At 54.9% G+C, this 15617-nt stretch overlaps 1 protein-coding gene and 1 long non-coding RNA gene across 6 annotated transcripts in view; one reads left to right on the plus strand and one right to left on the minus strand.

Annotated features, from left to right (window-relative positions):
- FXN (frataxin) overlaps window positions 1–12417 on the minus strand; it is a 29238-nt gene extending 16821 nt beyond the window's left edge. The window contains exons 1-2 of one of the 4 annotated variants that reach the window (XM_089337001.1): window positions 12208–12417; window positions 2973–3070 (exon numbers count right to left, since the gene is read on the minus strand). In XM_089337001.1, coding sequence (XP_089193127.1) covers window positions 2973–3070; window positions 12208–12375 — 266 coding nt within the window. In that variant the 5' untranslated portion in view covers window positions 12376–12417. Of the gene's footprint in view, window positions 1–2972; window positions 3071–11846; window positions 12141–12207 lie in introns of those variants that run through there. The other 3 variants (XM_008256231.5, XM_089337012.1, XM_089337007.1) reach the window with 3 other exon arrangements.
- Window positions 11710–14739, plus strand: LOC149128723 (uncharacterized). 2 transcript variants are annotated; one of them, XR_016237129.1, is made up of 3 exons: window positions 11724–11839; window positions 13598–13698; window positions 13782–14739. It is a non-coding gene; the product is annotated as an uncharacterized LOC149128723 (long non-coding RNA). The 2 variants fall into 2 exon arrangements; XR_016237126.1 differs by lacking the exon at window positions 13598–13698 and having other exon boundaries at window positions 11710–11839; window positions 13991–14739.
- The last annotated feature ends 878 nt before the right edge of the window (window positions 14740–15617 follow it).

A 15617-nucleotide genomic window follows, 5' to 3' on the forward strand; every position in this document is an offset into this window, starting at 1 on the left:
TGGAATCAATGGGTAGTTGCCAACCATGTGAATATACTAAACCCCCAGAACTGCACAATTTAAAATAGTGAATTATAATAGTAAAACTATAGCTACTGTCAACACCCTTCTATGAGCTTGTGTGCACCTGTGGGGCTATATCTGTGGGTTCTAAAGTGTACACCAGACAACTCCATTACCTCAGTTTCCAGGGGGCTAACGTAAGACAGTTGGGCCTACTGGACAATTACCACAAACCAAAAAGGATGTACTCACGACCCCTCCCCACGCAGCCCATCCCCCACTTCAAGGGTACAACGTGGAGACAGCTATGGGACTGCCTAGACAAGGGAGGGGCCATTCTCCAAGAAGGCTGGGGAGGGGAGGCTGGTGGATCTGCATCTAGAGGAATTTGGTAAACACAAAGACTCAGGGGAAGAGCTAGGCAGGTGCTCCCTGATGACAGAGAACGGGCCCAGTGGGAGGCCCCATGCCTCCACGGGGGTAGGGGCATCCTGGCAGGACTCTGCCACCCTCTCAGGACACCTGCAGGGGCACCAGAGTGCCGGAAGCAGGGGCTGGAAATGGGTGGCACCAAAGCAAACCCCGAAAACACATAGTCCATAGTCCACAGCATGTGCTTAGAGAATTCGGGGCAGGGAAGCTTGCTCGGCTCTCTGGGCCCGTGAGCCCAGCATGTGCCGCCATCTATAAACCTAGCGCCCGTGATGACCTGGAAGGCCGGCAGCATACAGCAGCATACCACTACTGTGCGATGCTGGCTGTGTTGGCTTCTTGTTGCTTCCAGCAGGTGTGCTGGGGGAAGGTGAGCCAGGAGCGAAGCGGCTTTCAGAGAAGAAAGGCCACACAAAGATGAAGAGGTCAAAGGGAGAATCCCTGGTTCTGAATACAGAAGACCTGCCAGGACCTAAGGAAAGGGACCCAACCACGTTGGAAAAACCAGGATGGGGCCGGCGTCACGGCTCAATAGGCTAATCCTCCGCCTGCGGTGCCGGCACCCCGGGTTCTAGTCCCGGTCGGGGTGCCGGATTCTGTCCTGGTTGCCCCTCTTCCAGTCCAGCTCTCTGCTGTGGCCAGGGAGTGCAGTGGAGGATGGCCCAGGTCCTTGGGCCCTTGCACCCGCATGGGAGAACAGGAGAAGCACCTGGCTCCTGGCTTTGGATCAGCGCGATGCACCGGCTGTGGCGGCCATTGGAGGGTGAACCAACGGCAATAGGAAGACCTTTCTCTCTGTCTCTCTCTCTCACTGTCCACTCTGCCTGTCAAAAAAAAAAAAAAAAAAAAAAAAAAATCCAGGTTGGGGCACTGCTGGGCCACCACCTTATGAGATGACGTACCTGCTTTTTGGTCGAGAGAGCTGGGCACCTGGCATGCAAAGAAACAAGACAGGGCTGCTGTTGTGGTGTAGCAGGTTAAGCTGCCATCTGTGACACCAGTGTCCCATATGGGTGTCAGATCCAGTCCTGGCTGCTCTACTTCCAATCCAGCTCTCTGCAAATGGTCTAGGAGAGCAGCAGAAGATGGCCCAAGTGCTTGGGCCCCTTGTACCCACACGGGAGACTAGGCTGGAGTTTCAGGCTTCTGGCATTGGCCTGGCCCAACCCTAGCCATTTGGGCCATTGGGGGAGTGAACCAGACAGAAGAACAAAGGAGCGGTACTGTGGAGTAGTAGGCTACGCCTTTGCTTGCAGGGAAGCCCATCCCATATGGGCGCTGGTTCAAGTCCTAACTGCTGCTTTTCTGATCCAGCTCTCTGCTGATGGCCTGGGAAAGCAGTGGAGGATGGCCCAAGTGCCTGGACCCCTGGACCCCTGCACCTGCGTGGGAGACCTGGAAGAAGCTCAAGACCTCTGGCTTCGGATCGGCCCAGCTCCAGCCACTGCAGCCATTTGGGAGTGAACTGGCAGATGGAAGACTTCTCTCTCTGTCTCTCCCTCTGCCTTTCAAATAAATAAATAAATCTCAAAAAAAAAAAAAAAAAAAAGGAAAGCAAGCAAGCAAGCAAGAAACAAGGCAGCCGCAGACTCCCACCCAAGGAAGCAACTTGGATGTGGACAGTGACCTTGGAACTGGGAGTAAACAGACCGGAAGCCTACCAGGTTCCAGGGGAAAATCCCACCGCCATATGAAAGTCACTCTGGCCTGAAACAGCTTCCTACTGGAGCCTTATAACAGCCTTCACACTCCAAACTGTTCTCGGCAGAAGTGGCCCCTCCCACTGCCCGCCTCCTCACAGGCACGGAGGCAGCGGCCCCGCCCCTCGCCCCAGCCCCCGCCACTCCCGCTGGAGCAGAGGCTGCCCCTGGCTGCCCAGCAGGACTCCAGCACAGCTCAGGGCCAGGACAAGCCCCCTTCCTGAACGGGTGCCCTGCCCTCTCCATCAGCGTGCTGTGCAGGACAGTCCACGCAGGAATCCCTCGGCAGGGGCTCCCTGCAGCTGTGTCTGCCCCTGCCAACGCCCCCGCACGACTACGTTTCCCAGCCTTCCCTGGGTTAGCTGGAGCCGGATACCCACGGGGACAGGGCCACCTCCAGCCCTCCTCTGCTCCCAGCCCCTTCTGTAGAACAGGACTCGGACAACGCGACCCAGCCTTGACAAGGCACAGGACACTGAGGCACTGGCAGGCGGGGGAGGAGCTGGCGTGACGCGTTCCATGGAAGAACGCCGCCCTGGGCTGCGCAGTGAGGGCGATGCGAACCCCTACGGGTGTGACCACGACATTCTTAGGTCTCCTCCGTACAAGGCTGTGGCAAACCCTAACTACTGGGATACTCAAAGAACGAGTAACAAAACTCCAGAATCAGCCTCAGTGTCCAGCCGCAGGGGCCACTCACCACGCCGTAATGCTTCTTCGTTGAAAGTAACGTGGTGGCCGCCCAGTACTGCGGGAAGCTGTGCGTGCTGGCGCCCAGGGAAAAACGGGGTCTGTATGGGAGGGGCAAACTGTGCCACCAAGGGACCCTCCTCTTACCCGGGGTCACCTGACTCTCCGGACGTCCTCAAGGTCATCAGACAGACTTTCTGCTTCTTCACACGCAGCAGCGGGCTGAGGCACTGGACGGTGAAACTCTAAAAGTGGAGAACATGACCTCCTGGTCAGTGCATCACAACCCAGCCACACATTGGTTTGTTGTTTTAATTGCCACTGCTACACTTGAAAGTAACCACATGGCCGGCGCCGCGGCATAGGCTAATCCTCCGCCTAGCGGCACCGGCACACCAGGTTCTCGTCCCGGTCGGGACGCTGGATTCTGTCCCGGTTACCCCTCTTCCAGGCCAGCTCTCTGCTGTGGCCAGGGAGTACAGTGGAGGATGGCCCAAGTCCTTGGGCCCTGCACCCCATGGGAGACCAGGAGAAGCACCTGGCTCCTGCCATCGGATCAGCACGGTGCACCGGCCATTGCAGGGTGAACCGACAGCAAAAGGAAGACCTTTCTCTCTTTCTCTCTCACTGTCCACTTTGCCTGTCAAAAAAAAAAAAAAAAAAAAAAAAAATAGAAAGAAAGAAAGAAAGAAAGTAACCACACGACAGTGCTTTTTAAAGATTTATTTATGGGGCCGGCGCTGTGGTATAGTTGGTAAAGCCGCTGTCTGCAGTGGGCATCCCATACAGGTGCTGGTTCAAGTCCCAGGTGCTCCACTTCTCATCCAGCTCTCTGCTATGGCCTGGGAAAGCAGTAGAAGATGGCCCAAATCCTTGGGTTCCTGCACCCACATGAGACCTGGAAGAAGCTCCAGGCTCCTGGTTTTGGATGGGTCCAGCTCCAGCCTTTGTAGCCATTTGGGGAGTGAACCAGCAGATGGAAGATCTCTCTCTCTCTTTCTTTCTCTCTCTCTGCTTCTGCCCCTCTGTAACTCTGCCTTTCAAATAATAAATAAACATTTATTTATTTGAAAGACAGGGAGACAGAGAAACAAAGAGATCTTCCACCCACTGGCTCACTCCTCAAATGGCCACAACAACCACAGACGGGCCAGGCAGAAGCCTGGAGCCTGGAACTCTGTTCAGATCTCCCCTGTGGTGGCAGGGACCCCAGCACTTGAGCCAACTTCTGCAGCTTTCCCAGGTGCATCAGCAGGGAGCTGGATCAGAAGCAGAGAAGTCGAGTCTCAGAACCAGTGCTCATGTGGGATGCTGGCGTTGCGGGCAGCGGCTTACTCCACTGTGCCACAACACAGGCCCCTTTAAACGTTCTCTAAGGCACTACAGTGGGTTCCCTTAGTGTCCTTCTAAGCGTAAGCTGTCTAATATGATAGCCAAGAGCCACACAGAGTTACTTAAATTTATTGAGCTAAAGCAAAGTCAGTCCTCCACTGCTGGCCATGCTTCAAGTGTCCAGTGGCCACACGTGGCCAGCGGCAGGCACAGAATGTTTGCACCCTGGCAGAGGCTCTGCTGGGCAGTGCTGCGGGAGGCCGCTGAGCAGGAGGCAGGAGGAGGCATAGGCAACGCTCCCAGAACTCTACTAAGACAAGTAACACTAAACAGCAAGAGGCAGAAGCCTGCAGAGGTCTGGAGAGAGGCTGGGAGAGCCCCTGGTTGTCTGACAGCCTTATGAGCATGACCCACAGGACTGGATGGGTGTGACCTGTTGGTTTCATCAGCCCCCAGCTGCTGGGCTGGGTCATAGGGCCCAAGCTGACCACCACCCGCTCTGCTGTGTGAGTCCTACTGACCGGATGCGAAGATGGATGGAATATCTGGGTGAGAACACGAGAGGGGGATGTGTAGCAGGGAGGAGGCTGCGGGAGCGATGGGGTGGGGGTGGGGGCACCGCGGGGCCTCGTGAAGGAGCCGCACGCACTAGGCTGCAGTCTGGGAAGGCACCGAAGGGCTTGGATTTTGGTGGTAAGGCCGATGCTCTCCCAAGGTCAGGCGGGTTGCCGCAGAGAGCAGGGGTAGAGCCAGTTACTGCTCTGGAGCCAGCAGTCTCTTGGCAAGCTCAGAAAAAAGGCAGCAGGCACGGGCTGGGAAGTGAGCAATGCAGGAGGAAATGGGCACAGTGCACCGTGGCTCTGGAGGAGCTGTGAGAGGGCCACCATGACACCCACACTCACTGTGGTAGCTACACATGTTCTAGAATGTTCTCCATCTGCTTGGCACTGCTGAGTCATTGTCCCTTTTTTTTTTTTAAAGTTTATTTTATTATTTAAAAGTCAATTTCACAATTTCAGAGAGAGAGAGAGAGCAAGAGAGAATCTTCCATTCTCTGGTTTATTCCCAAAATGGCCACAGTGGCTGGAGGTGGGCCAGGCCAAAGCCAGGAGCCAGGAGCTTCTTCCAGGTCTCCAACATGAGTTCAGGTGCTCAAGGACCTGGGCCATCTTCCACTGCTTTCCCAGGAGCATCAGCAGGGAGCTGGATCAGAAGTGGAGCAGCCAGGATTCAAACCAGTGCCCACATGGGATGTCGGCGCTGCAGCCTGTGGCTTAACCCGCTGCACCACAACACGGGCCCCACTGAGTCTTCCTAAGAACTTATTTGTCTGGAGCCAATGCTGTGGCATATGCTGTGGCATAGCAGGTTATGCTGACACCCGCAGCACCAACATCTCATATGGGTGCCAGTTTGAATCCTGGCTGCTCCACTTCAGATCCAGCTCCTTGACAACGTGCTTGGGAAGGCTGTGGAGGACAGCCCAAGTGCTTGGGCCGACTTGGAGACCCAGATGAAGCTCCTGGACCCTGGCTTTGGATCAGCCCAGCTTGGCCGTTGCAGCCATTTGGGCAGTGAACCAGCAGATGGAAGATCTACCTCTGTCTCCCTCTCTCCCTGTAACTCGGCCTTTCAAATAAATAAACAAATCTTTAAAACACACACACACACACACCTTATTTGTCTTTATTTATTTGAAAGGCAAAGAGAGATCTTCCATCCTCTGGTTCACAACACCCAGGTCTGGGTCAGGTGGAAATAGGGAATCGGGAACTCAATTCAAGTCTCCCAGACAAATGGCAGGGATCTAATTACTTGAGCCATTATCTGCTGCCCGCAGGGTGTGCACTAACAGGAAACTGAAATCAGAAACAGAGCGTGGGCTGGCATTGTGGCACGCAGAGTTAAGCCACCACCTGCAAAGCTGGCTTGCTGTGTGTGCTGTGCACCAATTCATGTCCCAGCTGCTCCACCCCTGATCCAGTTCCCTGCTAATGCGCCTAGGAAAACAGCAGAAGATGACCTGATTACTTGGGCCCCTGCCACCCATGTGGGAGACCCAGATGGAGTTCTAGGCTCCTGGCTTTGGTCTGACCCAGCCCAGGCTATTGTGGCCATTTGGGAAGTGAACCAGCGGATGGAAGATAGATTAATCTCTCCCTCTGTAACTCTTTCAAATAAATAAATCTTAAAAAAAAAAAAGAAAGAAAGAAAGAAAGAAAAGAAGGAAGAAAATAAGGGGCTAGCCTTGTGGCGTAGTGAGTAAAGCCGCTGCTTGCAGTGCCAGCATCCCATATGAGTGCTGGTTCGAGTCCTGGCTGCTCTTCTTCTGATCCAGCTCTCTGCTGTGGCCTGGGAAAGCAATAGAAGATGGCCCAAGTCCTTGGGCCCCTACATCCACGTTGGAGACCCTGAAGAAGCTCCTGGCTCCTGGCTTTGGATCAGCACAGCTCCAGCCATTGCAGCCAACTGGGGAGTGAACCTGCAGATGGAAGATCTCTCTGTCTCTGTCTCTCCTTTCTCTTTGTAACTCTGCCTTTCAAATAAATAAATAAATCTTAAAAAAAAAAAAAAAAAAGGAAGGAAGAAAATGAAACAGAGCCGGGATTTGAACCAGTGCTCTGATAAGAGAGGTGGGTGTCCCAGTTGAGCGATTTAGCCCACGGTACCATGACATGCACCCTCGAGCGACATCCTAACAGCTGTGCCAAACGCCCGCCCCTTAGTCCTTCCATACACAGCCTCCTGCAGTCCTCATGACAGCCCTGTGAGGGCAGCACTACCAGTGCAGCAGCCACTCATGCTGCTATCAAGTTGCCGGAGAGAATTAGTGAATTATTCCAAGGGGAAATACAAGGTGAGCTTCGTGCAAGCCTCTGGTCACACCATGCTCACAGAGCACTCAATTTTAGGAGTATTTCTGCTTAAAGACACCTCATTCGGTGTATCTGCTACTAATGCATGAACTGCGAACAGCACCGTGGCTCCCACCTGCATGAGGCTCAGCCACAGCGTGCCTTTCCTCTGTACAGCCCCTCCCAGCCTTCTGCCACTCACTTCCGTTCTGCTTGGGGACCACTTTTTTTTTCTTTCTTTTTGACAGGCAGAGTGGACAGTGAGAGAGAGAGACAAAGAGAAAGGTCTTCCTTTGCCGTTGGTTCACCCTCCAGTGGGTGAACCGTGCTGATCCAAAGGCAGGAGCCAGGTGCTTCTCCTGGTCTCCCATGGGGTGCAGGGCCCAAGCACTTGGGCCATCCTCCACTGCACTCCTGGGCCACAGCAGAGAGCTGGCCTGGAAGAGGGGCAACCGGGACAGAATCCGGCACCCCGACCGGGACTAGAACCCGGTGTGCCAGCGCCGCAAGGCAGAGGATTAGCCTAGTGAGCTGCGGCGCCGGCCGGGGACCACTTTCAATAGTGGAACACGCACACACACAGCACTGAAGCTTACACAGAGCACACCTGCTCATACTAAGAGAGCTGAAACAGATGCCAAAATGAGGGCAACTTTGCTCTCTGCTGGGAGCATGAGCATGGCGGGGTTCAAGTTTTTGGCCACTGTTTACCTGTCTGCAGACTGGGGGCAAAAGCATCAAGAGTTAAAAAAAAAAAATCTGGTAAGCAGGTAAATTCCCAAGTTCAGGTCTGCCAATAATGAGCACTGACTTAGTAGTCACATTATACAGATGAGAAAATAGAGGTGCCAGGGTAACTTGCCCAGGGTCAAGCAGATATAAGGATATAAAGGGGTGGGGTTGGGATGGAGGCCACGCTGCCTGGTCCCCGGAGTTGTGCCACAGAGTCAGAGCAGCGCTGAAAACACGGAGGGAGAGGCGGCAAACCCTGCTGGGCTCATCTCAGGAGATGTCCCTCCTCCCCAGGATCCTATCTTCTCAAGCCCACTGGGCTAGTCTCTCTGGTACCTTCGTACAAGTAGTTTCCTGTTGCGCTGATAAAAAAGATTTATTCACTTATTTGAAAGGCAGAGAGAGAGACAGAGATCCTCCATCCGTTGGTTCATTCTGCAGATGGCTGCAACAACTATGGCTGGGCCAGGCTGAAGCCAGGAGCCTGGAGCTCCATCTGGGTTTCCAGGGGCCCACGCCCATGCAGGGGCCCAAGCACTTGGGCCATCTTCCACTGTTTTCCCAGGTGCATTAGCAGGGAGCTGGATCAGACATGGAGCAGCTGGAATTCAAACTGGCACCCGACATGGGATGCTGATGCTGCAGGTGGCAGCTTACCTTGCTACTCCACAACGCCAGCCTCTTTATAGTTTTCAATTGTATACGGTTTTACTGGTGTTCCTGGAGGGGGGATGCCCGTTCCCCCTTCACAGCCAAAAGCAAGAGTTTTCATGCAGCTCTTCTCATTCGCAAAAAGAAACCATTACCAAATATGCCTGGCCTTACCCACTTTGGCCCATGTACCATTCCTTGGGTGACAGCTGATCCCTTGGGGCGCTCACTTTTCTCCACTAAGGAGGGGCTGTGGAGCTATGCTTGCACACTGCTGCAGGATTAAATAAGACACCAGGAACACCCCAAGTTCAGGGCCTGGGCAATCAACCTCTATTTTGAAACATAACAAAAGCATGGAGACCCTGGGGTCCCAGAGGGCAACTTCAGACCCTGCCTAAGGAAGAGCCTGCTCTGCTCTGCTCTGCTCCGCTGGGGACAGGCAGATGGAAGCCCGGTGCAGCACTGGGAGTGCACACTCCAGCCACCCCTCCTTGTAACTCCAGGTCTCCCAGGAGCCCTGGGACTTTACTTCCCTGGGAGGTTTGCCTTGCTCAAGGCTGCAGAGGCAGCTCACAGGACACATATGAGGAAACACTAGATAATGTCCTGGCCTCAGGGCTTGGGCAGCCCCCCCCCCCCCATCCTCCTGCAGCCTGGGGCTCTGTCACAGCACAGCACTTGCGGGATGAATCAGAGGATGGACTGATACAGCCACTTTGGGCAGAAACTGCGTGGATTCTTGGCTGGCCTTTTGCCCAGCTGTTCCACTCTGAGGAATTCATGCAAAAGGAACTTCCACGCACACGCAGTGCAGCAAGCCGACTGTCACCAGAAGGAGACTAGAGGATGTGCGACACATAAGGTGTGCGTCCCAGCAAGAGGCTCCTGTGTAACAGTACAAGGTTTAGGGAGAGACACCCAGAAGCAAAAGTCTACGGAAAGGAGAAGATTCCCAGACCGCAGGCCAGCAGGCTGCCCCTGGGGAGGGCATGGCAGTGAAGGCGGGCTGCACACGGGGCCACCTGACGAACACATCCCTCTCTCAATCTAGGGTCCGCCAGGCTACTGTACCGGATACCAAAGGCTGCGTGGCTCTCACAGAAGAGACACCTGCTTCTGAGAGCTCTGGAGGCTGCCAAGTGCCCGATCAGGGTGTTGATGGCTTTGATGTCTGCTGAGGGCCTGGTTCCTGGTTCGCAGATGGCAGAAGGGGCGAAGGAGCCCCCTCGGGGTATCCTGGAAGGGCACTAATCCCTGTCCCAAGGATGCTGGGACTCCTGACCCACTCACCTGCATGACTACACTTCCTACCTCCATCACCCGGATGACCAGGGGTCAACATGGAAATGCGGGGGGTAGGGGTGTCAGGGGACACATTCAGACCCTATCATGTATTGCTGATCGCTAAGCAACACAGATGGTTAATAACCCCTTGTGCATGTATAAACTTGTGTATATATCTATGGCAGACAAGGCAAATGAATTTAAACTGCATTAGGGCGTATGTTGCTAGTCAGACCCCCAGCAAAAGATCATGGAGTTGCAGGGATGTTGTTCTTCTCTAGGGAGCTCGGAGGATGTCTAAAAGGGAGGGGCAGGAGCGCATGAAGTTGCTGAAGAGGCAGTGACACTGAGTTATCCCCCTTGTGAGACACAGCCCACTGGGGTTGCACTGTGGCACAGCAGGTGAGGCTGCTGCCTGCAACACCCACAACCTGTATGAGCAGTGGTTCGAGTCCCAGCTGCTCCACTTACTAACCAGCTCCCTGCTTATGCACCTCAGAAAGCAGCAGCAGCAGACAGCCCAAGTACTTGGGCCCCTGCACCATTGTGGGAGACCCAGATGGAGTTTTGGGTTCTTGGCTTCGGCCTGGTCCAGCCCCAGCTGTTGTAGCTATGTGAGGAATGAAACAGCGATGCAAGATCTCTTTCTCTGTCTCTCCCTATCACTCGTTCAGATGAATAAATAAATATTACAAAAAAAAAAAAAAAAGCCCCTGGTACATGCTCCATCAAGACTGGAGGCTGCCTGAGAACCGCGTGAGTACAAACAGGGTGGGTGCCATGCAGCTGTACCAGCAAGCGCCATTTCCGTGGCTTGCGGGGTCTCTAAGTAGCCACAGCAATGAACCCATGATAAGTCACTAACTCTGCTGTTCCCCAGAGCTGTCCAACATGGCGGGCCAAAGGCCAGGGCCGGGCCAGGCTGAAGCCAGGAGCTTCTTCTGGGTCTCCCATGTGGATGCAGGGGCCCAAGCACTTGGGCCATCTTCTGCTGCTTTCCCAGGCCATAAGCAGGGAGCTGGATTGGAAGAGGAGCAGCCGGGTCATGAAGCAGCAACCATAATTGCAGACGGCGACTTCACCTGCTACGCTACAACTCGGTCCCGTCAATTCATTTTTAAATAATAGAGCTGTGGAAAATAATAAAGCTCTGGAATAGCTTAGCTGTGTGAATCTTCCATTTTCATTTGTGAGTTTTGTAAAATGTAAACATCGATTATTTCCATGGAAACTTAACATCTGAAGTGGGAGGGGCTGGAAGCCTCAGTATGAGAAAAGGATGCAAGAGATCCTGCTAATGATGTGAAAAAAAAAACAAAAACAAAAAACAAAAAACAAAAAAAAAACCTGATTTCAGGCTGAAATCAAACTCTTTGGGATAGGCTGGTTAAACATCTTGCTGCAATTCCTTTCACTTGTTTCTCTTTACTTGTTCAGCGCAGCTACCAGAGATGCAGCATTGTGTACTCCAGCCCGGTCCTGACAGCTACTCCAGATGTAGAAGGTAGGGGACACAGAAATGACAGCTGGGAAGTGGCCTCGGGTCTGAGGAACTGAGCAGCCCACGGGACCTTAGGGATCCCTTCGAGGAAGGGCAAGGCAGTTGTCGCTGTCACCCACCCAGCTCCACAAGTACCCTGGGCCACGCTGCGGTGAGTGAGGATGGAAAGAGACCCTCATGGCACCAAGCGTGCCAACCAGCCAGCAGCCTGAGAACCAGTGCTCAGCCATGCGCGCCCAGGGTCCCTGTACTGGGCGCCCCCGAATCCACAGCCCCGCACAGCCACCAGCTAAGTAAGGCCCCCACGGCTCCTCACTCCCCCAAGTTCCAAACCCCGGCCCCGCCGCCAAGTTCAAAATCACTTCAGCCACCGTGTGGGCCCTCAGTGGGAAGCCTCGCTCTGAATTGCAAACCCTGGAGCCACACTGCGTGCCCGGAACCTCGCCCGCGTCCTTGTGCTTCCCCAACACAGGCGGCCGCGGCCCTGGCCCTGGCCCTGGCCCTGGCCCCAGCCCGCCGCTGCGCTCTGTCGCGTCCTCCCACTTCGTCCAGGAGAACCGGACCAGGCGGGCCCGGGAGCCCCCTCCGGGAGAAGAGGGGCTACCTCGAGGCGCTGGCATCCAATTTAATCCTCCCACCAGGTCCGCCCCAAACAGGTGAGACCTTTATCCGCTCGCGACGGAAAACCACAGAGTCCCGCGGCTCTGCAGAACTGGGAATCGGGTCGTTTTCCTAAAGCCGAAGTCCCTGACGGTTTCCCCCGGCTGGAAGGCGGCCCTGGGCTCGTGAACAGGCTGGAAGACACCAGGGGCGCGGGCGCACCGAGGCGCCCTTATCTGAGGGCGGGGACAAGAGTTTACCACAGGCCCCGGAGCTCGGTCTTCCAGAAGTCTGCGCGCCCTGGCCTGGGCCCTGCGCGTCCCGGGCCCGCCCCGACCCGGCGCCGGAGCAGAGCGCGCGTGCCCAGGGCGTGCGCGGCGCCTCCCCAGGCCGGCGTGCGGCCCTGCCCGGAGCGGATACTCACGGCGGGCGCCGGCGCGCAGGCCACGGCTGTCCCAGGGCGCAGTCCCCGGAGGCAGCAGAGTCGGGCGGTATCCGCCGGCCGCGGGGCGCCGACGCGGGCGTGGGCAGATTCCGGGGGCGCCGGCCGGGGCCGGAGGCCCGCGACCGCGCGGCGCCCGAGCGTCCACATGCTGCTCCGGATCTTCGGCCAGCTCCGCCCTCCGGCGCGGGCACGCTGTGGCGACACCTGGTGGCCGCCTCGCGTGCTCGGGTCCCTGCGTCTGTGGGGAAACAAGCCAGAGGTTAGACCTCAGGAAGAACTTCCCAGCTCTGCCCTTACCGTGCATTTACCAGAAGTGGAGAGCTTGCTTTGTGCTCTCCGTAATCTTTGTGCCTGCGTCACCTAGGCCCTGACTTCAGGGAGACGTTAGCTGGTGACCCGCCACGGCAGAATTCTCAATGGGAGGCGCTTGGGAGTTCCAAGCTCTCTGGGAGCTGGATGGGGTGCAGGCTCCACAGCCCGGAAAGGGCTCTCGGAGCCTACCTGCCGGCCTTAACTGCTGGTTCTGCTGGTCTCCTGGCTGTGTGACCTGTGGGCAAGTTAACCTCTCTGTTCCTCACCTGTCAAACAGAATTTATGAAACTCCAGCTTCTCAGGTTGGTGATACGGCTAACCTGAGTTATCTTCGCAAAGTGTTTCGAATAGGGACTGGTGCCTGCCACCTGCACTGTTTTAGTCCATGAGGACCAGGGTCACGTCCGAGGTAGTAAATCGCCGAGTCAGAAAGAACCTGCAGCCCCCATAAATCAGTTGAGCTGCTCCAAAAACCCTGGACTCCCAATTTCCCAAAATGTTTGTGAGAAAGAAACTTTAAAAAAAGATTTCTTTATTTGGAAGGGAGAGACAGGGAGAAGGGTCTTCCATCTGCTGGTTCACTGCCCAAATGGCCGCATGGCTGGGGCTGCGCCAGCCTGAAGCCAGGAGCCAGGAGCTTCACCCAGGCCTCCCATGTGGGTATAGGATGCAGGGACTTGGGCCATCTTCTACCTTCCCAGGCCATTGGTGGAGAGCTGGATCAGAAGTGGAGCAGCCAGGACTAGAACTGGCGCCCGTCTGCGATGCTGGCACTGCAGGCAGTGCCACAGTGATAACCCCGAGAAATAAACTTTCCCCCTCACCCTCCACCGCTGTTGGGGGGCTCTAGCTTTCTTGCTCTGGATACTTCTTTGGATTTCATTTATTTGTGTCAGAGGTAGAGTTAGGAAAATCTTCCTTCTGCTGGTTTACTACCCAAATGGCCCGAACAGCTGGACCTGAGCCAATCTAAAGCCAGGAGCCAGGAGCTTCTTCCAGGTCTCCCATGCAGGTGCAGGGGCCCAAGGACTTGGGCCATCCTCCACTGCTTTCCCAGGCAATAGCATAGAGCTGGATCGGAAGAGGAGCATGCCAGCACGGCAGGCAGAGGCTTAACCTATGCCACAGCATTGGCCCCTGGAAAAATATTCTTAAAAGGTAAGTTTATGTTGGTGCAAAATTTGAATCCATTCACAGTTTCTCGTAGTGTTCACCTTTAATGAACTTTTTCTCGATTCCAGGCTGCGTCAACAACAGTTCCCCAGCTTTAAGCCATCAGCCCCAGGGAAGGCTGTGATTGGCTCTGCTGGGACCACATACCCGTCCCTCGGAGCAATGGCTGTGGCTCAGGTGCTGAGGCAGCTCAGTGGGCCGGCGGCTTGGCCTGGTTTTGCTGCTCTACTAGAACATCCGGGCCTGGCTAATTTATATAGAAATGTGTTTCTTGCAGGCGTGGAGCTGGGTAGCGCAAGATCAAGGCACAGTGAGGTTTGGTGTTGAGCCAGGGCCAGGTCTCTGCTTCCTGGATGACACTGAACCCTGCAGCCTCTGGGGAGGAGAAATCCCAGCTCCCCCAAGGCAGAAGAGCAAGAACCGGCTCCCACAAGCCCTTTGACAGCAGCATCAATCCGTGCCCAACAGTGCCGCCCTCAGCTACTAAACACCTCTCCGAAGACCCCACCTCCTCATCCTGTTGCTGTGGGGACTGAAGTTTCATCCTAAACATTCTAAGGGCATAAAAGCATTCAAACCACAGCAGCCAGCTCAGGGGGCGGGCATACTACCTGCTAAGGAGGCATGGGAAAGCTTCCATGGCGCCCCAAAGCGAGAGATACCCCAGTTCCTTCTCACTGATTCCTGCTTGGCCCTGGGCAAAGACTGAGCTGCCTGCCCGGAGCTGAGCAGCTCTGGGGAACAGCAAACCCATTGTACTTGCTTGCATTGATTGATAAGAGAAACAGCTGAGGGTATCCACCACTGACAATGGCCAAGGGCACCTACCTGTGCCTTAATAAGAGATGAGAAAGAGCAGTGTGTCCCAGGAGACTGATTATGGCCCCAGACTCTGAACTCAAACTCCGGAATGAAATTCAGTGCGTTGCCCTGAGCTTAATATAGATTCCTTCATGAGAAACTCAGCAAATTAATCGATCGATCATTCCAAAATTTTTTGACAATAAACATGAATCATGTGAGTAATTTAACAAGCTGGTTATTGACACTTTTAGGTGGACGCGGGAGGTGGGGGAAAGAGGTGCGGATTTATTTGCTAAGAGGGGTTCCCCGCAGGGTCCCTTTGATGCCTGAAGCCCTAATGCAGTGTTCTGGTGTCTTCTGTTACTGCTGGGTAGAGGCTCTGTCATCTCCCTCTGACTCCCGGAAAAGAATTGCAGCTGTGAGAAGGGAGTGGTGGTGTTCAAACTAGCCGGTGTTACCGAACAGGCCACATGCGCAACTCAGCATGGAGCTAAGCACCCATTCTGCACCCAGACTGCGGTTTCTGTGGGGTTGGGGTCCCATTCTCCCCACCTTTTCTCCTTCCCTTTCCTCTTTTTCTGGGATATTACTGGGCAAAGGATTTTTGGGGCTTGGAATTCATGAAATTTCTCCTGAGGGTTTTTTTTTTTAAAGATTTATTTATTTGAAAGGCAGAGTTACAGACCAAGAATGAGAGAGTGAGAGAGACAGACAGACAGGCATTGTGTGAGTCAGGCCGAAGCCAGGAGCCAGGAGCTTCCTCCAGTTCTCCCACGTAGGTGCAGGAGCCCAAATACTTGGGCCATCTTCTTCTGCTTTCCCAGACCACTAGCAGGGAGCTGGATCGGTGGAGCAGCTGTGACCCCAATCAGCACCCATATGGGATTCCAGCGTCACAGGCAGTACCCTCACCCACCACGCCACAGCGCTGGTATCCTGAGGTTATCAGACCAAACAGCTCATGGCACTGGGCCAGAAAGATTCCCATGGAATTCTTCAAAGACTAGACGCCCCTCAGGGTCACGGGACACAGGGAGGACTTTGATGGGTAAATGCCAGGCTGCTCAAGCGTGCTTCCACGGCTGCTGCGTTCCTTCCCA

This window comes from Oryctolagus cuniculus, chromosome 1, assembly GCF_051225735.1.
Source record: "Oryctolagus cuniculus isolate XC-2025 breed Fujian yellow rabbit chromosome 1, ASM5122573v1, whole genome shotgun sequence".
Classification (NCBI taxonomy): domain Eukaryota; kingdom Metazoa; phylum Chordata; class Mammalia; order Lagomorpha; family Leporidae; genus Oryctolagus; species Oryctolagus cuniculus.